The 12061-nt window shown below is 42.8% G+C and overlaps 1 protein-coding gene across 3 annotated transcripts in view; it reads right to left on the bottom strand.

Moving 5' to 3' along the window:
- The window catches only part of CBL (Cbl proto-oncogene), a 41293-nt gene that overhangs the window by 1765 nt on the left and 27467 nt on the right, over nucleotides 1-12061 (bottom strand). For 2 of the 3 annotated variants that reach the window (XM_075723174.1, XM_075723176.1), the window contains 11 exons: nucleotides 11687-11808; nucleotides 10560-10697; nucleotides 9673-9760; nucleotides 8986-9117; nucleotides 8352-8555; nucleotides 6681-6812; nucleotides 5167-5544; nucleotides 4131-4225; nucleotides 3167-3322; nucleotides 2570-2673; nucleotides 1923-2105 (listed from right to left, as the gene is read on the bottom strand). In XM_075723174.1, the coding sequence (XP_075579289.1) occupies nucleotides 1923-2105; nucleotides 2570-2673; nucleotides 3167-3322; nucleotides 4131-4225; nucleotides 5167-5544; nucleotides 6681-6812; nucleotides 8352-8555; nucleotides 8986-9117; nucleotides 9673-9760; nucleotides 10560-10697; nucleotides 11687-11808 (1732 nt within the window). The remainder of the gene's footprint in view (nucleotides 1-1922; nucleotides 2106-2569; nucleotides 2674-3166; nucleotides 3323-4130; nucleotides 4226-5166; nucleotides 5545-6680; nucleotides 6813-8351; nucleotides 8556-8985; nucleotides 9118-9672; nucleotides 9761-10559; nucleotides 10698-11686; nucleotides 11809-12061) is intronic. The other variant, XM_075723175.1, reaches the window with a different exon arrangement.

Genomic DNA, 12061 nt, shown 5'->3' on the forward strand with positions numbered 1-12061 from the left:
TTCCTGGGGGAAAAAAAAAGAACAGCCAATAAACCAAACATGACACCAAACACTCCAACACATTGCTTAATGTGTTAATCCAACATCTGATAATTTTTGAGTTCTAACCTCTATCATTGCAGAAAGCATTGTTTTCCTACTTTGCAAATCACAAGAAACCTTTCTGCATGAATATTTGACATCACCTTAAAGAAAATTTTATCTGTCTTCCGGAGAAACTCCTCAAGGCTCTCAAGATATGAGTTTTTCTAGCAGTAGAACTGGTGTACAACAGACCAAATCCATAAGACTAAGAATGTCCAAATAATCTCTTTTTAAGAGTGGGCACTGCAACGCTGGTCACAAAAGACGCAGTCATTGTGGAGCCTTTCTGAAAAACTTGCACCAAAAGCACTAAGATAGAGAAGGCTCTTCAGGAAACAAATTCATTGAAGCTTCCTCACCAACCCACAATGCAGTTCAACTCCCTAATCTTCAAAGTACAAGCTTCTTACACATAAAAAGCTTTTTGTACATTTGAGAAAGAGGACTATCCACTTCTCTCCCCCCAAATTGCCTTTTGAAATAGCTGTTTCAGCTTGAACTGGATCAAATTTCAGAGACCATGGGTCAATTTGAAAGGGCAACTACTAACACAGCTTTTTTTGGTAAATGATTGAGAAACTAAACTGTAGGGAACAATGCATGAGAACATAAATCTGCGAAAATGTGTCCCATACTAGTCAGGTTTGCTTAACACCAGGCTTCAGCAATAGCCGATGCCCAGTGTTTCAGAAAACTGCACATGCTTCCCAGAGCAGTAACAATCAGCATTTCCACAGCGTTTTTCATTAGCAGATCTCCTAACACTACAAAGCAGGACAACAGCACTGTTATTTCAGGGCTGCAGAAACAAAGAAGGGTCAGTAATTAAGCTCTGTACTTCATCTGGGACCAGGATGTGAGCTCTCTCTGCCCCTTCTTATCCCTGTCAGTCACATTCTACAGACACAGTGACAGACTTTAAAAAGTGAGGCAGGGAGCACGGAGGAGTGGCAAAAGCTCATAAACCTCTCTGCACTAGTAAACTCTTCTCTGTGCTGAAGAAGGGTAAGCTCAGGGAAGGGGAAGTGGTGAAGCAGGTGAACAGAAGACTCACTGGGGCAAGTGGTCCTGGGGACAGGAGGCTCTGCCTCCTGTCTACCTCCAGAAGGAACAAGAAACTCTCCTCTCACCTGCCAAATCACCAGGGTGTTCAGACATGCTGAAAGCCCCCCAAAAGGAAGAGTTTCAGAGCTTCCTTTAGAGCTGCTGGGCAGTTGTAGGGAATAAGTCAAGCATTATTCAGAAAGGCACTTGGAGAGACGAGGCTTTGGTTCTTCCCTCAGCGAATGTGCCTTGCAGCCAGAAGGACAAGATGTCCTCTACTCCCCAGGGACAAAAAGCCGACCTTGCTGAGCCACTAGGTCCCCGCTCAAAGGAACTGACAGCATCAAACAGTACACTTGTGCCATCTGCTGGCAACAACCGCAGCCAAAACTGAGCCAGACAGAAGCTCCGCAAGGCCAGCCATGTCATCTTTTACTTGGAACACTGATAAGCAGCAATGTTCTCAAGTTCTGTTTCATGCCCTGGTACGCCCTGGTACAAAAGGTATGCCATGCCCTGTAGGAAACAGTGGCTTAAGGAATATCCTTTAAGCTGAGGAAAGGTTTTCCTAACTGTGATTTAAATGTGATTTGCTAGCTCAGTGATTAAATGACCAAGGCAGTGCATTCCAAGTTGTAAACCAAGCCAAACACCTAAGAACCAGTGTAATTCTGTCTTGTAAACCTGATTTTACAGCTTACATACCAAACCGTGAGTCAGTGAAAGAAGTTTCAAATGTGCATAGCAAGCCATAAGCACCCACCACAATGTGAAGAGTACGGGTGTTCGCTAACCTGTTACAGGGTCATTTTCCAAAGACATTCGGCTGAAGGCTGTTGTGGCATTGGAGATATCAGACAGTGTGCGACGAGCAATAGCAACCGGTAGCGGTGGTTTGGGGATGTCATAACCATCATCTTCATTTTCTGACTCTTCAGGGCCGTTGCTGGCAGTTGCTGCTGCCAGATCCCCTTCATCTAGAATAAGAGGCACATTCTGAGCTCTGGGACTGAACAGAGCCTCTGTCTCTCAAGGCAGACTCTGCTCCCCTGTAGTCCACAAACATTGACAGAACACAGAATGAAGGTTTTGCTGCCAAAACCCCACATTCAATGGAAGCTCTTTCCAGAAGGTAGTATTAGATTAAAAATACTTATCATAGATATAGGCTGACAACTGCTGCCCAGAAAAAAAAAAAAACAAACCACCCTTCAAAACAGCAATTTTTTTAATAACTGTTGAGTATTTTTACAGTGCATTCCAACCAGGCTTCTCAATAACATCCCCACATGCAGTCTGCAGTACACAGACCCAGATGTTTCCACATACATCCCAGCTATTTTAACAGTGAAAGCAAGTAACATTTAATTTAGCCAACTGCTGTTGGGACCAATTTATTGTACCTCAGTTTCTCAGTTGCTTTTTTAGCACACCCACTCACCAGAAGTGTTGACAGTCTCAAAAGCAGAGGGTGCTGCTTGGGAGTGAATGTTGTACATTGCTTCATACATACAGCCATCCGTCTGCTGGTTGCAGTCTAAAACTCTGAGGGAAAGAACACATATTTCCCTTCAGACAAGTGACAGTGGTCAACCACCACCACCTAGTCTCTGTGAGTGAGATTCTGCACATATCCCTGCTTCAAAGTGAAATCACCACTGTTCTGTGAGAGAATATTTGTTCCAGAAAATGCTCTAGTAATGTCTATTGCAAACAGCACATCAGCTTAAAAGAATTTAACTGATACCACCAGAAGACAACCTCTTAATAGAATTTTGAATTTCAATTGCTGCTGCTCTCAAAAGGTCACTGGCAGAAAGAGGTGGGAGTGGTTACCTGACTCCTTTAATACTGTATAAGGGTTCTGCAAAAGAGCAGTAGTCACATTTCATTTACAGTTAGCTATGCTAGTCTAAATCCGGTGAATATCACTGGGGGAATTCAGCAAACTCAGCAAGGAAAATCTCCACTCTAGTAAACAAATATGCTTTCCCAAAGCTGTGAAGAAGTAGCACAGCACACACAAACAGAATCTCACCGTAAACTCTGAGTCATTTCCAAAGGCATTTTGATCTCTGGTTTTTGTACAGCAGGATCTGGAGGCACCACAGGCAGAGAGGATGGTGACATGTATTCAGTGTCTTCATCGCTTTCAGACTGTTCCCCAGGAGGCAGTTTTGGTACAGGCAGTGGTCTGGAGGCAGAAGAAACAAGATATAAACATCAGAAAAACATTTACGCCAAGTCTAATTAATATCAAAGCGGCCTTTAAAATCTAGAGCGGACGTAACAAGCAGTCATAGAATCATAGAATCGTTTAGGTTGGCGAAGACCTTTAAGATCATCCAGTCCAACCATTAACCTACACTACCAAGTCCACTCTAAACCAATCAAGGGTAGACTAGACTAAACCATGTCCCCAAGTGCCACATCTACCCGTTTTTTGAACACTTCCAGGGATGGGGACTCCACCACCTCTCTGCGCAGCCTGTTCCAATTCTTGACCACCTTTTCCATAAAGAAATTTTTCCTAATTTCCAACCTAAACCTCCCCTGGCGCAGCTTAAGCCCATTTCCTCTCGTCATCTTATAGTGATTCTGTCTAAAGAAATAACCTGGCTTTCAGGATTCTCAGCAGCCCAGCTGCAAGGTCACACTGGCACAAGGTCATTATGCAAAAGGAAGTTGACAATATCATACACATTGTACATCACCTACTTCACATAAAGACCAACTCAGAAGTGAATTCATGAAAGAGCTAATGGCAACTGTAGCCTGTTTGCTCTTGACACAGCCAAGGGTAACTTCCACCAATATCCACAGATCTTTGGGATGCTGATTTAATCTACTTTCTCTAGACTGTGTATTTCGAATCTGTCAGAGACTGAAACTAAAGCTGACAGAGTTGTGTCAAATTCTGTCCCTGGCATCAGCATGGAGAGAGCATTACGATTACCATTCTGTAAGTTATAAAAGAGCACTTTTGCTAGAAAACAACAGACCTGGAAGCTAAGGAGTAGATGGCATTGGCAGACGAGGAGGGCTTAATTTTGGGGTGTTCACACTCTGGGGTTGTTGGCGGACCACTGTTCAAGCTCTGAAAGAAAAAATTTCAAGCCAGGAATCAGGAACACCACATATACCACTGTAGTTGCAAAGCTGTCAGCCAGTCATGCAACGTGTCCTCTGGGGGAATGAAGCATCTTCATCATTCCAAAGCATTTACTGACACCTTAGAAATCCAGTAGGTCTGTGACAGTTTTCCCTCAGTGAGGGCACAAGCGAGGTTCTTCTCCTGCAGCTAACTGCCTGTTTACACAAAAACTGCAGGAACTTCATATCTTTTGAGACTCCAATGGCGTTGGCAAATTCAGCCAAAATAGGCCAAAAGGCCAAAACGTTAATGGGGGACAAGAAGAAAAGGGTGCAGACAAGCACACACATATGGAGACAGAATGACAACTGTGCAAGTGTCATTTTCGTAACCAATCTGGCTATAAAGGTACTTGCTTTCAATTTTAGAAAGCTGGAGGTTTTAAAAGGAAAAATTAGGGGAATGGAATCAAAGAAAGCAAATCTGACTGGGATTTCTTTTAGAGAACAATATGTTGGACTACTAAGTTACACATCATGACATTGGTAAGAGTAACAGATCCAAATTTAATTCAGATTTTACTGTGTTAAACTATCATAGCTACCATGTGCAGGTTTTACAGGACTGAAAACTGAGAAGAGTAAATTACACTTTTTCAGCATACCAAGTCCCAATACAAAACATCCTCAGTTTTACGAAATTGAAAGGTGAACAGTGATCATGAAATTGTAGCTCATGACTGCTCAAACTGGGATTTCAGCCTTGCTCCCAAGAGGCTCGAAAGCACTTCCCTAAGAAGTCCTCTCATTAGTCTCCCTTGCCTGGCATTCACCAGTTCCTTTCCATCTCTCCCTTGGCACAAGATTGCCCTATTCAGACATAAACTATAAGAAGAGGGCACCTTGGAAGACTTAATTCTTCACAAATTACTTTCACCTACTCACCACTGGGTTGTCCAGGCTGAGTGTGCTCCCAAGCCGATGGCTGTCAGCCCTGGAGTCCATCTGAGAGGGCAAGGAAAAGGGAAGTGAGTGTCTGTTTGACAGTTCTCTCCCAGCCCAAGGGTCACCAGAGCTGAGAGCTACAGACGGGGCTTTTGGAATTGGCCTGGATGGCCACAGATCCGCTTGACGGTTGGAGGGCACAGGAGGTGGTTTGTCTCTCGAAGGACAGTCTCCTGGCGTGCAGGGCAGGGGACGTCTCTGAGGTCGACCTTCAGTCCCAATGGAATGTGGCCTGTCTGGAGGCGGTGGCGGCGGGAGATCTCTGAGCGTGGGTGGGATTGGCAAAGGTTTATCCTTGTGAAGAGTACCAGGTGCAGCCTGGAAGGCACAAGAATGTAAAATATTGCTTAACAAAGGTAGTCTAGCCACAAAACATAAAAAGGAGGGAGGCAGGTGGCAGAAGGGTGAGTTTTAAGTTTTTGTTTTCTCTATTTTTACAAGAAATAATCTCAAAGGATGTGGAGATAACTCTCCACATCTCCATAAGTTAACCCTCCAGAGCCACCTTCTCTACAGGCTTGAAGAGGTAACACAGTAACTACGTGCAGCTACAGCTAGGCACTATACAACCCAGATTATTTTTCTTGAAGGAAAAAAAAAAAGCTTACAGCAGCATTAGATTGGATTCCAAACAAAGGATACCCATCATTTTAAAAAAAGATTCAATTGTGGGTTATTTATACAAGTTAACATTCATCAGTCAGCAATGAATATTCATAGAATAGGGTATCATCTTCTGCCCAGACTTTGAAGCATAATTTCATTACTTCATCCAAATCAGCTGAAGAATCGCTGCCATATCTCAACAGACAATGACCAAATGCCACTGAGACCACATTACTGCCTTCTGCTACTCAATCAGAAAACCGATTACTCTCTCCCAGTCACACACATTTCATTCCTTCCTTAGTCTTCTATCTGAAAAAAATGCTCAATGGAAAAATTTGTGAAGAAAAGAACAGTTTGGACAGGAATATGACACCTTCCCACATCTAGCCTGCTAGCTAGAACAAAACAGAAGCTCATAAATGCGGCTCCGAAGGGTGTAGGCAGCAGCGGCTGAGGCTGAAAACCAGTGAAGATACTGGTAATAACAATAACTTGGTAGTTCAACAGGAGGACACCAGTCGCCCTAAATGAGCAAGTACTTCAGCTTCGGATCAGCTTCTTTCTAGCAATTGCATGGATGAATGTGAAGGAAAGACAGGCCCTTTAAACAGCAAAAAGGGACTCTCCTACAATGGATTCCAGAAGGAAGCATTTGCTTTCAGGACAGACTAGGCTCTCGCAGAGAACGGAAGGAAAGTGGCCTAACAGGACTACAGAAAAGGAAGAAGGAGTCTTGTGTGAAAGTACTTAGGGATGTCACAGAGAACATGTAGGTTCACCAGAACGCTCTTCTTCCTGCCTGCCCCACCAAAATCATAGCTGAAAGGGCAAACAGTGTGTTTGACCTTTGAAGTGGTCCCAGGACTGGAAGCCCCAGGCGGATTGGACACTCGCTGCTGCAAAAGATCCAGTCGCGGTGGCACGGGAGGAAGGGTGGCCTGTGGAGCTACTGAGAACGGAGAAGGAGGACGCTCGACCTGAAAAAGAAAAGAATGGGAAAATCAACAAATGACAAAATCCAGCAGAACTCCTTTTCTCTAGAGAGGCTTTCAAGCTCTGTGACTTGTACTGGCTTCAATATTGCTAATGGTAACAAATTACTATATCTGTAACAATCATACACCAGTAAATGCAGGCAATTTCAACAGCACGACAGCATTTGACTTGCGGCAAGCCTTGAAGATCGCCAGTGGGCTTAGCTATGGCACACAACTAAAAATGCACACTTAGCAATGGCACGATAAAAGACAAGCTGCTCAGCTGGTGTAACAAACCAGCCTTACTGGGCCCTGAGCAGAAGCAAGCTTCTTTTCTTTTCAACACAAGAGGGCATGATCTGCTGCAAATCCTATTTATCACTGCAGGCACCACTGCAAACTACCTTGACTACAGTGTCATGGCTGTTGCAGCAATCACTAGTTGCAAAAAAAACTCTATTTTTGTCCCTGGAAAGCTGTTTTTCCACCTAACAAATTGGAACAGTGCCTGTTCTTCTCTTTTTCATAAATCTTATTTTACAAGCAAGGCTAGTGCTTTCTAACGTTGAAAAGCTTTACACAGGTTTGAACTCACTAATGCCAACAAATACAGAGTACTAGCCTACTGCAAACCAGACAGGATGTCACACTGAGGAAATTGCTTTGCTTCCCCAAGCTATGTATACAAAAACTCCCTACAGAAACACTGTTTACTGTTTAGTACACTATTTCACAGGGTGGCAGTGAAAGAGAAATATGACCACAGGTAAACCAGTGTAGAGGATTCTTTCTGACCAGGAAAGGCAACTTATTTTAGTGAACTCAACTATTAAAAATTAGCCAAATTCAAACCCACTTCCCTATGCAGTAAAGCAGTGCTAAGTGCAGATGTGCAGGAGCAGCAACGCGCTTTCAGGAGAAAACATGCAGGAATCCATAAAGAATGCCTGTCTTGCGCACATCTCCTGGAAGGAAGTAGCACTAATGGCAGAAAGTTACCACACCTTTATTATACAAATTTATCAGACACCATATAAAAAGCTGACAGTCAAATTGACTTCCTCAGCAAAACAGCCTGCCCTCTACTCAGTTAGTCATCAGGACCTTGGGAAGACTATATCTGTTTGGCTGTATTCATCACTGGGGAAAATAGATGAATTTTTGCTGATATGGGTGAACTATGGCTAATAAATCAAAAGCAGCGTTGCTAAGCACGCAGAAAAGTGTTATAAACCTAGATCTTACATTCTGATAGGTCAGGCCAGCCTTTTTACCCTTCTAAGGATTCTTTCAAGGCAACACACAAAAGATCAAAGATTTCAAAGTGTGATCACCATTGCTTAATAGAACTGACAGTTTGAACTGAACTGACAAAACTGTACCTAAATCCCCATTTTCCATACTGAGTAAAATCTTTCCTGTTACAAGGTCTGACAATCCTCACATGCACAATTAACTAAGACCACAGAAAACTGATGGAGAACGTGCAGTCTTTGCACATACTGCCACATCTACTAGCACACACTCTGGTGACCTTACTTTGGTACCAGCAAGTTCTTTCATCATGAAGAGGGAATCATCAGCTCTGTCGTCGTCATCATCATCATAATTGGGTGAGGGAGTTCCTTCTGCCCCTTGCCGTAATAATCCTCCTCCTCCTCTGGGGTCAAATGGGTCTACTACAATTGGCTCCGTGCCTTTGATTTCACAGCGGCAAAAAGGACAACCCTGGCCTTCTGATTCCTTCAGGGAAGAGAAGAGATCTGTTACAAGAGCCACTATGATGCAGAAATTAAACATATAGTTAATATACAAAGAGATTTAAACCTGCTTTTTGGCAGGTACCTTTCAACTGAGAGGAAGACAGAAAGGCAAACTGCGCTACAAATACAGAGTATTTTCTCTCTGAAGTAGAAAACCAGCTTTTTGGCAAGTCCTCACACTCTTTGCCTATTCCTAGATTAAGAGATCAGGCATCTAACCAGCTCCTCCCTGCACTGGTGGAGCTGGCACTGACGCACTGGTATTACTGAACTATGAGCTTATGTCTTAAGTTATGCTATCTTACCTCCATACCTGAAGGAAACCGAACAGTTTTGAGAAGAGAATATACCGCTTCTGTAAAAGAGCAACTAGCTTCACTCAGAGAGATTAACAAGAGGCCATGCCTCACCTGCCACGCAGTGAGACAGGACGTGCACATCAGATGGCCGCATGGTTCAATCTTCACATCCTTGTCATTTTCAGCACATATTTTACACAGCTGAAACGTGGAGCCCATCTCGCAATACAATTCGTATTGTTCCTTAGGGAAAGATAGACAGACATGGTTGATACTGTAAAATAACAAGCATGATTAGTCACAGCTACAAGAAACCCAAAACAAGATTTGCAGGAATAAATAAATTCCAAACACAAGAACACAGTGCAAAGGAGAACAGAAGTCTGCAAAGATTTCGCTACAATTTTATGTACTAGATACACCTGTCAAGCTCTGAAACAAGTGGACTTCAAGTTACCCCAGGTTTTCATTGAGGTGTCCCAAGAACAGCCTAGTAAAGCAGGGCTCAAGACATGCTGGATGGCACAAAAGAAGGACTATTTGGCAGAACATTCTAAAAAAAAAAAAAAAAAAGTCTTAAAATCTGTCAGCCCTGCATAAAGCTTTACCTAGCCTTTGCAATCTCATCTGCCTATTCCTACCATTCAAAGATTTCTGCAACTCCTGTAAAATACAACACATCAGCCTTAAAAACAACTCTTGGGGATACCAAGTATGACAGAATTGTATAAACAGCTAAGGAGGCTAGAAATTAGGAAGAAAGCAAGTGAGTTTGATGGGATAGAATACTTTGCTCACCTGTGTAACTTTAATGTGGTCCTGAGGTGTGGGCTCACACAAGCCAGTCAAGTCAGGATTCTGATTCCGGCCATCGGGAAATAAATAACTGTAAGCAGTTGGGGGAAAAAAAAAGATATCTCTCTCTATATGTGCATATACACACATGCATACACACACACACACAGAGATGAACACACGTATAAGGTTTCTTTTGGGGATGGCAGAGGAAAGAAAGAATGAGGGTGAGAAGCGAGGGGTGTGAATTCAAGGTATTCTGAATTCAAATGAAGGTCTGGAAGAATTTTACTATCAGACAAAAATCAAACGTCATTCTTAAAAATAAAAAGAAGCTTGTTTTTCTTCCTGACACCAATTTTTATTTTAAACAGGATACTATGGTCCCAGAGTACTCTTCTTAAATCATCCTATAGTGATGACTGTAATATCCAGAGTAAGAAAACTAATGCCATAATATCAGTTGCAGTGGCTCAAATTAAGGACTCGACTGGAAAAGAATCTATGACAAGGGAAACACTGACACACACTTATTGTCTGCTATTGCAAAGGATAGTACAGCTCTCCAGTGCAAAATATAGCTGAGTATTCTTGAGTGCCAAAACAGTTACGTATATGAATTATTCCACTGACATCAATGGGACTGTTCACATGATTGAACTGTTTTGCTGAATCAAGGTCTAAATAAAAAGGAAGAGCTGAAAGATGTCCGAAAGGGGCTCAGTGATGTCAATAGTGATTGCTTGACCTCTGCAACATGCTGCCTCTCCTGCAAAGTAGATAATGTGTGATGTTCAACTGACTTTAAGACCTCACCACAGGACTAAGATTTATAAAACAAACTCACAGTGAAAAAGGGCAAAAACCTTAATTTTGATAAAGTTACTTACAAGCCTTCCCTGAAGCCATCAATCAGTGCTTGAAAAAGAGGTTTGTTGTGGGGGATTGTCTGAAGAATGTTCCCATCTGCAGTGACATAGCCAATGGCCCACTGACCGAGTCGTGTACAACTCAATCGGAAAATGTAACTAAAAAAACACAAAGGAAAAGAAACTTCAGTTTGGACTAGAACAGACAGGAAAGATTAAATGTCAAGTAGGCAGCCTTTGTCTGGCTATCTCAAGACAGCAAATAAAAACTAGTAGGAATAACCTGATGATTAATACCAGCTTTCCTCAATTTACCCCCAGGCAGATCAAAGGAGAACCTTGCAATCTGATACAAAGTGAGAAAAGCATCCAAGCACTGGCCTCCAGGTGAAATCAAACCCAGAATCCAGAGCAAGAAAAGTTAGCATCCTTAAAATAATTTGTTTCAAATTAACTTTAAAAAAACCCAACAAACAACAAAACCAACAAACAGACTATAGAAGGTTTCCATTTTTAAAACTGGCACAGAACTAACAGTATAGTAACAACCTCCAGAAATGCATAAAGAGAAATCTGTTAGCCCTGTTGCATTGGGCCAAGTTCTACCCAGGTAGGGTAGCCCAAAACTACTCAGGTCAACAGCCCCCGCAGAAGCATGTGTAGTCCACTGAGCCTGCAGCCTTACCTTGCCGCCTACTCTGCCTACCATGCTGCTTTCTGCCAGCACAAACAATGGTCACTGCCTTGTCTGTCTGAAGTTGGCTTCAAACGTACACGCTGCTTCTGAGGGCTGCAATCCACTCAGCTCTCCTAGTTTTATGCATATTCACCAAAAAGTTATGGGACCTATAGATGCATTCCCTTATTCACGGTCGTCAACAGCCCACCATTTAGGCTCACTCTGGGAGTGTCTGCCTCTGCTTTCTGCTCATGCCAGAGGGAGCTGTTGTGACCATTGTGGGTGTGGGCAGGAGGTAAGCTACCTCACAGAGGATAATCTCTAAATACAGGGCAAGCTAGGGTTTTTCACAGTTTAAATTTCTGAGGAAGGAGGACAAAGACAAAAGAAAACCAATCTCCTCAGTCAGCGCAGTAATCAGCAATGTTAGCAAGTACGATCAAAAAAGCCACCGCTGCCAAGCACTAACCTGCCAGGTTTGTGAATGAATTTCTGAAGCCGGGCCTTCACCTCATCATATGTTAGGAATGCCATATAACCAGGATGAGTCACCGCTAGGCTATTCCAGTTCCTGAGCAAAGAGGACCATGGCTATAGAAACAACAAAGAATTATATTAACCATGCACTTCTAAAAGGTATCAACACATTTAATATTCCTTAATCAAAGGGATCACTTCTTCAGTTAAAGCAGCAGGTTTCTTACCCCACCATAAATCCAGTAGAGGAACTATAAACCTCCATTCTCATGCAGCAGCCTTAGCATTTGAGCTTCTCTCTTGTCAGTGATAAAAACATCACCTAAGGCAGACCTTAATCAAAACTCCTTTAAGAAATGCCAAGGGA

The sequence above is a fragment of the Pelecanus crispus genome, chromosome 19, assembly GCF_030463565.1.
Source record: "Pelecanus crispus isolate bPelCri1 chromosome 19, bPelCri1.pri, whole genome shotgun sequence".
Classification (NCBI taxonomy): domain Eukaryota; kingdom Metazoa; phylum Chordata; class Aves; order Pelecaniformes; family Pelecanidae; genus Pelecanus; species Pelecanus crispus.